This window comes from Haliotis rubra, unplaced genomic scaffold, assembly GCF_003918875.1.
Source record: "Haliotis rubra isolate DU_JTF1 unplaced genomic scaffold, ASM391887v1 Scf10, whole genome shotgun sequence".
Lineage (NCBI taxonomy): Eukaryota > Metazoa > Mollusca > Gastropoda > Lepetellida > Haliotidae > Haliotis > Haliotis rubra.
Window position 1 is genome coordinate 1,008,503 of NW_025764892.1, and position 13,281 is coordinate 1,021,783.

At 39.7% G+C, this 13,281-nt stretch overlaps 1 protein-coding gene across 1 annotated transcript; it reads left to right on the forward strand.

Annotated features, from left to right (window-relative positions):
* Positions 1-161: 161 nt before the first annotated feature.
* On the forward strand, positions 162-13,277 carry LOC124252898 (putative RNA polymerase II subunit B1 CTD phosphatase RPAP2). The gene is given in 12 exon segments (XM_046686610.1): positions 162-262; positions 1,481-1,618; positions 3,007-3,105; positions 5,221-5,286; positions 6,720-6,847; positions 8,022-8,569; positions 8,571-8,762; positions 8,823-9,247; positions 9,784-9,887; positions 10,407-10,487; positions 11,507-11,575; positions 12,483-13,277. Coding segments are annotated over 11 exon segments (1,980 nt in total). The 5' UTR covers positions 162-262; positions 1,481-1,501; the 3' UTR covers positions 12,634-13,277.
* The last annotated feature ends 4 nt before the right edge of the window (positions 13,278-13,281 follow it).

Consider the following 13,281-nt stretch of genomic DNA (forward strand, 5'->3'; position numbering starts at 1 on the left):
TCCCCTGAAGATGCAAACTCCGTTCAGTATCATTGTCGGTATCGCTAGCAACGTGTCGAGAGTAAACTAGTTTCCGGACGTTCTTTCTGAATTGTTTGTAAGGAAACAAACAGTGTAGCGCAGCAGATCCCGGAAACCAGGCCGGGCAGTAAACCAGTCGAAGAAACCCGAGCGTTCTCGGCATCGCTGTAGGGAGCTTACGTGACTTTCCTAAAATTCTTTATTCTCTGCTGAATCACTCCAGGAACGGTAACCAACCAATGTTAGATTTCGCTATTATTTCTAAAACTCGTGCCCATATGAGCATGATTCGACAACTTAACCTTTGAACTGCCTGTGGTATACAAGGACGGGTTGTTCACAATCACATATCGACACAATTATTCATAGGCACCCGACTCTGATATATTTGGAATATCGGGCGCCTATAGAGAATACTACACGAGGTCTCATTACATACGAATTATACGAAACGAGTGTCCTTCCTTTGGTATCTGACCGAGCGAAAGCGAGGTCAGATAACATAGGAAGGTCACGAGTTTCGTATAATTCGTATGTAATGAGACCGAGTGTGGAATTTTATTTATTACCCACGTCTTACATGCATTAAATTGACAAAATAGCGTATTTTTGTTAATATCTTGGTTTCAAACCGAAACCGGTTTCATAAAGAGGTTGCGGAAGAGTTTTGCACTGTAGTACAATATTTGCATGACGTCACTGTAATGACGTCACTGTAACCGACGTCACGATGCATGTCTGTTGTCATCGCCTCGTACAGCCTCCTTTCTTGGTTTGCAGTTGCTTCATTCGGCTAACATTACTGGTGGAAACATTGCGTTTACGTTTTTCTACGGGTATAATGTCTCAGTTCGGCTCACAATTAAACAGCGACAAGACAACGTTCGCGATGTTTACATTCCCACAATGCATTTAAGTTGTAGAATGAATGGATTCACATGTTTGTTATGAATGAAAAAATAGTTACGTCAGAATGTGACCTAATTGAGAGGTCATCGGTTATCCAATCAAATCGTTAGAATCTCAGGTCAAGTCGTTACGACACAGGTCAACGCGATACGACACTCGTGTGACGTACGAGATTAGTATGCAACTACCCATACGTTGACCACGTGGGTAATAAATGCAATTATTCTATGCCCTGTTTTTACAACACTGAGTTGGACTATGTTTTTATGATTAAATCGTCCAAAGTATTTTCAAACCTCAGAGCATGCTAAACATTGACTATGTAAGATTTTCACAGGCGCAAACGTTGTCCTTGTCAGACCACAAGATGAAATCCATGTAAGTTATTAGTTACTAGAAGCAGCTAGGGTCTGCATTCATGACATTTAATAATATACATTTTGTGAAATGACCATCTGTTTACAGCTGGAAACTGTGCCTTGTATTTTATTGTGACAAAGGAATGCTGTTAGTGGTTGTACTTGCTTATGTCGTTGTTCTCTACTCACAGATTAAGGAGTGAGTCTCTGTGATGGCTGCCCAACAGGAAAAGCAGATACGTCATCGGGTGGCAAGTGAAGAGAAGGCATTCCATGTTGTGTTGCGCCTCCTAGAAAACCCCATATCAGAGGACTACCTCAAGGATGCTGTATGTATTTAGTGATGTTTGTCTATCACTAAAAGAGACACGTTATCACCTCAGTCATCAGACATGTAGATCCGGGTTAGAATTGATCTTGTTGTAATGGGAGCTGATCCCAATGATGGATGCTGATCACTGGATTGTGGTCAGACTCAATTATTTACAGACCGCTGCCATATAGCTTGATATTGCTGAGGAGGGTGTTGAACAATGCCCAGAGAGGAGCCTGCTGTAACCAACTGTAATTTTCTGGTCCAGACATCAAGGAAAGACATTTAAAATTTTACTGAAACAAAAATGTAATATTGAAATATCTGCCTGATATTGCTCGTATGTCAATAGTGCTTGCGAAATGTTAAACATTACTCAGACAAGATTTTGCAAATGTGAATATTCTCATTCCTGTACCAGACTCTTATTGAATTGCCTGAATACACTGTTTCTTTGATATATACTGGATATTTTACATAAATACACACCTCGTATACAGTAAATTCACATTAAATCCAAAAATATAATTAAACAACTTGACTATGCATGTATTTACCCATAATGCCATAGTGCAAAGTGATCAATGTGAAAAACACTAGTCACTCACCTCGGGCAGCTGGAGAACTGGAATGGTATTTTATGGATAGACAACTTCTTTATTGAAATGGATGCGACACCGAAACGTTTCATCCATTGCAATAAAGAAGTTGTCTATCCCTAAAAAAAATTTATTCATGTTCATTATACCATCTTCTTAATGCCACTCAAAGAAGCAGGAGAATTATACTTGACCTGTGTCCCCTCAAATTTGAGAACATCTTAACCTGTTTGTATAAGGATATATACTATACTGTCATTAAGTCATTTCCTGTTGTGTCAGTCGATGGTGAAGTAGTGGGCATGAGTTTGTTCAGTTGTCTTTGTATATAAAGCATACATTAGCTAAAAGATATCTTCTTATAAAGCGGATTGTATACCCTTAAATATATATGTAAATATCCAAAATATTATTTTATCACTGTAACTCTCATGTATATGGGCCGGAGGCCTTTCATACAATAAACATCTTTTGACTTTGAGCCTTGAATTTCTTGTGATATTCACATTTATTATTATACTGTGTATTGCTGTATATAGACTCCCAACAGAAGCCTTTTCCATATCACTGCTATCTATGATATACCTTCTCTATATAACATTATGGTCGGTGGGCCAGCCCAGAGGCTAACGCATTCAGTCGTCATGCCAAAGACCCAGGTTCCATTTCCCACATAGGTACATTGTGTTAAGTCCATTTCTGGTGTTTCCTGCCATGATATATGCTGAAATATTGCTAAAACGGTGAAAGCGGAGTAAAAGCAAACTCACTCTCTCACCATAACATTATGACTGTGACGTTTCAGGGTCAGCTGATCTCTCCCAGTCACTATGCCGATGTGGTTGAGGAACGGTCCATTGCCAAGGACTGTGGCTACCCTGTCTGTAGCAACAAGCTGTCCAAAGTAGGTAGATCTATTATACACATAGTTTAATTTACTGTTATTGCCCATGTAGAATTCTATGTAGATGGAGCTTTTTTTATTGAATTTGTTGGAATTTTACCTCCATGTTTTGTGTTTGAAAATGCAAAGAGCTAAGACCTCTGACATGGTGTAAGATCATGTATCTCTCTTTATTGTGCTGTGGATTGATAAAGTGTTTCACAGGGGAAATTAAACTAAACTACCCATGGTTCACAGTGGAAACTAAACTAACTTACATAAATTTTGACTTTAATCCTTTAATCAACTAAACATGAAATCCCCTTTTAATCAATTTAAACATGAAATCCCCTTTTAATCAACTAAATGTGAAATCCCCTTTTCTTATCAACTAAACATGAAATCCTCTGTTAATCAACTAAACATGAAATCCCCTTTTAACGTAATGAGAAATGTGAAATATACTAATAAATAATGAAGGCTAAACTTAATTTGAAGAAGCTGTTTATCTAGCAAATGTTCAGTGTTCATGGATAATTCTCTAACTATTTCTATTTGATCTGTACTATTCTGGTTGAATATCTATCACATGGACAGAGCTATCCATTAACTGTCACTGGCACCTAAAACTGAAAACTCTAAATTACTGTTAATCATGTGCAGCACAGAGTCTCGTGCAGCATGAAACTTTTTTCCTTTCCACAAAGCAGTGGTATTTGTGCTATCAAACACTGTCTGCGAACATAACATAAAGTATGCTTGTCTTTTCAGTCTTTTATACTTTCTTCCTGCAGATATTTTGAAATCATTCATGTCAGTCTCAATAAAGTAAGATCCTTTACTCCAATAGTAAACAGTCAGACTTCGTTGATACGAACACTTTGGTTTTTTAAAAAAAACGTTCGGATAGTGAAACGTTCGTACTGCTGAAACCACAGTATATGCACCGAGTTACTTCCCCTTGATATCTTTCCTTACTATCGATACGTGAAGAAATCAAAACAAAACATCAAAGACAATCACTGGCTTTATTACACATTGTTTCACTCACACATTTTACTTACAAAAGTAGTCTTTAATGGTGGGCTGCTGCAAAGGTTGTTTTAAAGAATTGAGCATGTCCATTGCTTTATCTGCATTTTCGATGTCACCCTGGCACTCGTAGTACGTAATGGACCAGTCAGCAGCACGGTCAAGTTCAATCGTTCGGATTAACGCAGCTGTTTACAACTTAATTAGTCCAATCCGTTCCGACTGACCAGCGTTCGGAGGCGGAAACTGAATCATCGGACTCACGAGGTGTCAATTATATACAATATATAGGGAGATGATTTGGTGCCCAGTGAGTAACATTCGGAAGTCGGTGGATTCGGATTAATGAGGACCGGATTACCGCGGCCTGACTGTAGTTCTCTGTGTCAAGATCTAAGAACACCTCCATAGAAGTTTATGTCAGTTAAGGGATGGTGGGTAGTCTTGTGGTTAAAGCGTTCATCCGTCACGCCAAATACCCAAATTCGATTCCAAACATGGGTACAATGTGTGAAGCCCATTTCTGGTGTCCCTTACCATGATATTGGTGGAATATTGCTGAAACTGACATAAACCATACTCACTCATTCATGTCAGTTGAACTCTGAAGGAACGAAAATTAGTGATGCATCCAACTTTATTGATTCTAAATTCTTGTCATATGTAATATAAGACTCCCTGATCAAAAAGAAGGATGTGTTAAGCAATCAGATGCTTGTTCTGTCAAATATGCTTCTTTACTACCTCTGGAAATTTCAATCTTAGTCTCTGAAAACTGCAGTGAAACAAATGATTTGATTGTACACCATTTTGGGCGTCAATACCACGAAAAAGTTTTGTCACTGATAATTACCCATTTAGATTCATTTTTGAGCTGCAATAATTAGATATTTCTGTGAGTGATATTAGATGTTTTTGTGAGTAGTTTGTTTGCTGGATGCAGATTGGATGGATGGAAAGTTCACATACTGTTATCTTCAGGCAACAGGTATTGTATAGAACAGAATAGAACATCATGTTTTATTGAGATTAATTTTTTTGATGTAAATGGATGCATAACTTACCAATGACAAGGAATGCTGAATTCTACTGGTGTTGTTTCAGGTTCCTAAACAGCAGTACAAAATATGCACCAAGTCCAACATGGTGTATGATATCACAGAGAGAAAGGTAGGTATTAGCAGGTAGTGGTTACCTCCCTTTGTAGCTTGTTGACCAGTCACTTGTGTGCATGATGGTACCAGTCGTTTCAAGGAATGTAAACCTATTAAAGTGTGGTGGGAAACAGGTGATCATTGGTGTGATGCTGAATAGCATATACCAGTACACTACAGTGAATTAGCTTTTAAATGGTAGTAATTTAAAGTTTCTGAAAGATGTGCACATGGGAGAAATTCACTGTCAAAAGCAGAATGGTAATTTCCAACCCTGTACAATTTAGCCCACTGAAGAGTACATGGCCTAGATTTTCAAAGCTCTCTTAGAGCTAAGATAGTCATAAGTTAATGTTAATGTATGGCACTTACAGCTATCTTACCGCAGAGAGAGCCTCGAAAATCTAGGCCCTGATTGATATTATTCATTAAAGTTCTTCAAAACCTGGACCATACTCAGTGTTTTCAAGTTCTCACTGTCCTTGACAAGTCCTATTTTCATCATGTGTACAATGTGTGAAACCATTTCTGGTAATCCCTGGTAAAGCTATTTCTGAAATATTGCTTAAAGTAGCATGAGAACGTTATAAATACCCCTGATATTGACTGGTCATTTTTAATCCAATCATCCAATAATACAGCAGCCATTGCCCAGAGTTTGTGTTAGACAAACATCGTGACAATATAAGTTGTATGCTTTTCTCAAGGGTAATACAGTCTGATGTACGCCTCTTTGTAGCAGTGTTACCCAAGTCGGTAGGCGAGGGATGACACTGCTACAAACAGGCGTACATCAGGCCGTATTACCCGAGGGAGAAGCATACAACGTATTTATCTTACCGCCATGTTCAATGTACAAAATATCATTTTATTTTATTTTAAGGATCGCTACCGACTATATGACATGTAAACAAAATGGCGTCTGCCCCTCGACAGGATTTTTTAAATCAGTGAAACATATGCTGACAAGGTTAACACTGCTATAAAAATGGTTAATTATGTTTTAAGTTGAGTGTGCAAACGATTCAATGTATAAAATAGTTTAAATAAAGCAGTGAAAGTCAGTAAAATAAATCTGTACATAGTGAACTCAAAAACAGCTGATCGAACGGTTTTCGAACTCCGGGCACGGCATGCGTCATATTATGATGTCATACAATTGTTAGTGCTTCAGCTTCTCTGCGGAGAGCTTGGCGGTTACCGTGGCAGCGGGTAATATTTTTTCCAGTTGTCACCCTCCTGGGAGGGGTGACATGGAAACTTGTTAAAGCATCATTGACCAATGAAATTAAAGTATTGTACATGAAGGTATGATAAGACTCTGTGCCAGTGATATCACATCTGTATTAGCTACAGCAGGATCCATAGTAATATTGTAGGTGTTCCTTCCTTCTGATGCCATTTCTGATAGAGTATCTAAGGTAGCAAATTCTTCAAATTTGTTTTCAGAAATTTTGCAGTAACTTCTGCTTTAAGGCCTCGCAGTTCTTTGAGAAGCAAATATCAACATCTCCAGTATGGTCGAGGGAACTTGAACCCAAGGTTGACTTTGAGTTCCTGGCTGTACAAGCCAAGAGGTTCGTAATCTTCTGTATATCTTGTGCCTCAAAGTTGACTAGACTCTTTGACTGTGGGCACCAATACCATTAAGGCAAGAAATGAGTATGTCATACTGTCTGTTCCTTGTGTTTGTGGAACACATAACTGGAAACACTGAAAGGCAAGTGGTCAATTCTGTTACAAATGTATGAAACCTGTAGATATCAGTACAAGTGAGTGACTTTAGTTTTACGCTGCACTCAGCAATATTGCAGCTATATGGCAGCAGTCTGTATATAATCAAGTCTGGACCAGACAATCCAGTGATCAACAGCATGAGCATCGATCTACACAATTGGGAAACGGTGACATATGTCAACCAAGTCAGCGAGCCTGACCACCCGATCCCATTAATCGCCTCTTACAACAAGTATGGGTTACTGAAGATCAAATCTAACCCGGATCTTCATGGGTCTATCAGTACACGTGTCATGGCTGTGTCAGAATGGTGGTCAAAGCTAACACAAGTTGCTACATTGTGTCTATTATCTATGCCAGGATCATTGTTTATCAGTAACATATATCCTAAGCAACATGATAAACTGAATTACTGTTTCTAGTGTCATTAAAGCCCATGTTGCTCATTCCTCTTGCTACTGGGGTGGTAGCCTAATGGTTTAAGTATCCGCTTGTCGTGCTGAAGACCCAGGTTTGATTCCCCACATGGGTACAATGTGTGAAGCCCATTCCTTATATGCCCTGCTGTGATATTGCTGGAAAATTGCTAAAAGCGGTGTTAAACCATACTCACTCATTCCGCTCTTGGTACAGGTTGTCTCCTAGGTTGCAGGCACCTTTCACCTGTAATCAGGTTGTAAGTTGTTTGTTCAGAGCAGTAACAACTGTTCAATTGCTTATAAAGGAGGTGTTATTTGGCCTTGTCAAGTCCTGGCTGCTCTGGAATTATCATGCTGATTCTATAATAAACATCCTGTTTGTCCTTTGGGACTGTTCATATGATTGGTTGATTTCTTGTTCTCACCTAAATATTTTCACAACATATTTGAGTTGATAGACACTCACCCAACCCGGTTACTGATAGCAACACATTTTATAGTTAGTGAGTTAAGTTTTACGCCATACTCAGCAATATTCCAGCTATATGGTGGTTGTCTGTAAATAATTGAGTCTGAGTTTATCCATCATATCCAGGTGTACTATTGGGGATGAGGTATTGCTCAGCCTGCCTCAGACAGACTTGAAGAAGGAGGTAATGAAACTTGAAAAACAGGATCAGATCAGCTCTTCTAAACAGCAGCAACCTGACAGAGCTGAAAGTCCTGTGTCAGACACAGTAACTACCCAGTCCCAAACAGATGAAGATTCAAATATAATCTCCAACATTGTAGAACACATGGCTGGCATGACTGTGGCTGACCTCCATCAGGTTCATGGAATTGATGTGGACTTCTCAGAGCCTCAAGGGGAGGCAACTCTTGTGAAAGATATTGTAGAACAAAAAGAGAGGGCTAGTAATGTTGAAGGTGCTGTGGAAACAAATACGATTGAAGATAAAAGTTTAAAACCTGAAGGTGAAAAAGGTCAAGGTGAGTCAGAAGGTGATGCAAGGTCAGAGATTAAAGGTCAGCGTAATGGAGAGTCAAAAGAAGACTACTTGATGAGGCTGCTGAGTAGGAAGAAGCATCTGCTGGGTCAGCTGGCTGATATTCAGGAAGCAGGAAGGAGGCAAGAAAAATGATGAGGTTGAATTCAGTTCCACGGTCAAAGAGAGTGGTTGTGAAGTGATTGACTCTGATGAAGAGGATGATGCATGTACTAACGATGCTGATAAAGGACAGAAAAGCATTATTACAGATCAATCAGAGAAAATATCTTTTGAGAAGGAAACAAAAGTTGTTCGTCAAGCCACTGGACTGATTACAGACCTGTCAGCCTGCTCACTGATTACCACTACAGACCTGTCAGCCTCTGCTACAGCATCACCATCGTCAACCTCTGCTAACGCATCACCATCACGAGTACACACACCAACTAAAAGAACAAGGGCAGCTTCAAAATCGCCAGTTTCCATATTACGGCCTCTTGATGCAGTTTCCAAGGTGATGGAAGAGTGGGTTACGAGAGACTCTCTGAAGTTTCTGGGCATTGGTGAGAAAGATTCCACAGCTGTGAACCAGCCTGAGTTTGACAAGAAATATGGTGAACTGTGCAAAATGGTTGCAGATCAGGAAAAAGATTTTGACCGCCTGCTTGGGGAAGTGCAAGTGGAGGATGATAAGCAGGCGTCAAGTCCATTACCGGACTTCAAGCAGATACAAGCTGAGACTAGAGACTATGAGCTGAGAGTGAGGGAGTTCTACAGAGGGTCTATCGGGGGACGGAAGAAAGGGATGAAGGACACAGATGATACCATACAGGTGGGTTCTCTATCAGCTCCTGGGGTTGCGGGTGGTGGGGAAGTGTAGTGGTTAAAGCGTTTGCTCGTCACACAGAAGACCCGTGTTCGATTCCCCTCATGGGTACAATATGTGAAGCCAATTTGTGGTGTCCCCTGTCATGATGTTGCAGTAGTATTGCTAAAAGAGGCGTAAAACTAAACTCACTCACTCCTGGGGTTGGTGTTTGGATTGTTACACCTTCAGCAATATTCCAGCTGTATGGCAGCGGTCTGTAAATAATCAAGTCTGGATCAAACAATCCGGTGATCAATATCATCAATCTATGCATTTGGGATACAATGACATGCGTCAACCAGGTAGATATAGAGAGTAAATATATGTCCTGGGGTCTTTGAAGTCTGCTGGAGTGTAATATATGGTTTCCCCTTAACTTTTAACTCTTGACAAAGGCCTTTGACTTTCTTGTTCAAACACTCAATTTTTGTTTTTTCTTTGATTTACTCCTTTGTATGTATTTTGGTCCTAGTGTTGAGTTCCTGACTTTCTGTGTACAGCAGTCTGCCGAGAAGTCCCGCCAGAAGGTGCAGCTTCCCACTGTGGACTCCCACGACCAGATGGTGATACGGAGGAAGATAGTGCTGGATAGACTGGACAAAGTGTAGGTTTCCTTTGCTAGGGGTGACTGTTGAGGGGGAAACAACTATTGCAATACTATTGCAACAGTTTTTTCTCCTTGAATTGTCTCGTTTGAAGTCATTTTCCAAATGAATGTATAGTTTATATGAAATAAAAACAAGTTGAAATAGTTTCAGTCTCTTTCAAGAACTGACAAGAAACCCAGTCATCCTGTATTTTGTGCTGTGCATTTATCAACAGAAATCAGTTACTAAATTGTCGATAGTCACACATACTATCGATGCATCGACAGTTTTTTGTTTCTACCATTGCTATAGTATAAGAGACTCAACAATTGCAATCCATTGATAGTTCAGTGCATCGTTACAGCCCTACCTGTTACATTCACCTGTCACTTTAGGTCTGTAGGTTACATGTGTAGGACAGATTTGATGTGTACGTAACCCTAATACTTCTGATTCACAATGTAGTTGCCTGACGACATGTTAATTCCTGGGGGTCACATTTGACAAAGAGTTTGAAAGCCTCCCATCTGTTTCAGAATTCCTGATCTCCTGCCTCCCCTGCATCTCTCCCTTGAAGATGTGGCGCAGCACCTCCGAGAACTTGTCTACACATTCAGGTAGAACAAAGGCGAATCCAGAGGATGGGTGCACACGCATACACACACACACACACACACCTTTTGTCCTGAAAGTTTATTAAATGTTTAATACTCACAAAATTCCAAGCCATACAGCCGGACTGGTTACTTTAAAAAATCACCAGTCCGGATACAAACTGACCTGTCCGGTTTTCAACAGTGAAAAAAATCAGGTTTCTGAATACTTAACTGTTTGTAGGCATCGCAATGAACAACATGGTTCTAACAGGCAATGCACCGAGTTTAGGTAAACTGAAAGTACATGTATTGTGATTGGTTATTGTAAAATGAACTGTCCAATCGTATATAGTTTAACATAATTATCATAATACCTTAAACACTTCAAACTGACGACCAGAGAACCTGTCTGATATTATGAAATATTTACTGTTAAGGGTAAAAACATCTATCAGACCACCAGACAGGCTACTTTTGAAATTTGACCGGCCGAGATGAAAATAGAACGTTCCGGACGGTCGGGCTGGCGGGAATTTTAAATACTGTGTTAATACATTATGCCCAGTAAGTTGCAGTATTTCAAATAATGTCACAAAACACAAAATAACTTAAAATTAAATAAATCAATACCAAGGTATGAAACATGTGTTTTTGCGAGAAATGACAGCTGACAACTATGTAAGTCGACTGTGTTACAGTATTTTGAAAGTCCAAGTTCAGTTAGATCCTAGAATTTGTGTTTGAAATTGTTAATGTGATCAACACCAACATGTATCGATATCTGTCAAGTTAGTACCTGTCAATATGCCATATTGCATGAATTGTTGTAGCAATCATGGCAATAATTTGCCATTGTAACATTCAAAGTGTAAGTTCAAATTGAGAAATACTTCCTGTGTAAACAATAATCGTAATAATGTTGTTGATTATGAACTTCCTCAGAAGGATCAGGATCATTTAATTTAGTGATCCAGAAAAGTGGGTTTGATTAAAACAATAAAACTTGATGGTTGAATGCATCAAATATGGGTTCTTTTCAGCTTCACAAGTCACAACATTCTCTTCAAGCCTGGACAGTGGAGTCTGGTAGCATTCATCCTGATGAAAATGTAAGTCCAGTGTACATCTTCTGGTGTTTTGCTTACTGCAATGATTTATGTAGATTCTTTCTTGTCAGCTGAATGGCAAGTGAACCTGTGAAGATCCATGTTAGATTTTGTCATCAGCAACCCATGCTTGTCGTAAGAGGCGACTAACATGATCGGGTGGTCAGGCTCGCTGACTTGGTTGCCATGTCATCGTATTCCAATTGCGTAGATCAGCGCTCATGCTGTTGATCACTGGATAGTCTAGTCCAGATTCAAATATTTACAGACCAGCGCATACAGCTGGAATGTTGTTTAGTGTGGCATTATGTAACAAACAAACAAGCAAGTGATGAGAGGTGTATATTCATTGTATTATTATCATTATGATATGTTGTGATAAAGAGCATAAGAAGCATTGCAGGGGCGGTGGGGTAGCCTAGTGGTTAAAGCGTTGGCTCGTCACGCCGAAGACCGGGGTTCGAATCCCCACATGGGTACAATGTGTGAAGCCCATTTCTGGTGTCCCCCGCCGTGATGTTGCTGGAATATTGCTCAAAGCAGCGTAAAACTAAACTCAGTCAGTAAGAAGCATTGCCACAAGGTGTCATCTGTCACTGGGTGGTAGTCCCTCCAGCTTGATCACTGTAAGAAGCTACAACGTCTCATCACTATAGGCAATAAACCAGATGTTATTGTTCTGAAAAGAGAAAATGCAAAATACCCTGTTATTATAAACTGTGTCTTTTTATTCATGGATTATGTGTATTATAATTTATGACCCTCTCCAAGAAACTCGTATTTTTGTGACCCCCCTGATTCCCTATGTTATGGGTTATTTTTATATGACATAACATGACAACGGCACAATCACACATTGACATGCACTGATGCAATGCCATATATATAGTTATCCCCATTCTCTCTGTAGACTGGCGTTGAAGTCGAAGAAGATCCAGACATCCTTCAAGGAACAGTCTGCCATGAAGTACTTCAGCAATATTCTGGCTGGCATCGGCCACACACTCTCTGATCTGGATGAAGTTGTGGAATGGTTGGCATGCCTGAAGATGGACACTTGACGACTCAGCTTGTAGTACATAGTCCTCACTTCACAGATTACATACAAAATCAGGAACTGATTATTGAAGTACCGCTTGACTTGCAATAAGCATATAAAGAAACTGATAGAAATATATTCATTATGTCCAGTGTATAATATGATGTTTTGTCCAGATCTTGGTTGAGGTGACACATGAATTTAGGTAATGACTGTACAGGGTTATGTCCCTTTGGTGCCAGGATCTGCTGATCAATGGTTTGAATCCAGCCTTTGCCCAGATTATGAACACTGGATACTGTACCCACATTATTAGCTGCACCAGTGTTGTTTATAACCAACCTTTGTCATTAGTAGACTTTCCACGCATGTAATGAACCGTGAGAACCGTGAAGTAACTTATATACTGTTTCATACAGTGTCAATTCTGACTCACTTATTCCATATTAGGACAGTGGGTGGCCTAGTCATAAATATGTTGGTTCATACGTGCAGGATCAGTAATGTTACTAGGAGAATAAAATGCAGGTTTGGTACATGATCATATGGCTATGACAACAACTGATTCAACTCATGCCAAGGGACCCATGAAGGTCCGGGTTAGAATGAACCTACAGTAACCCATGCTTGTCGTAAGAGGCGACTAACAGGATCTGGTGGTCAGGTTCGC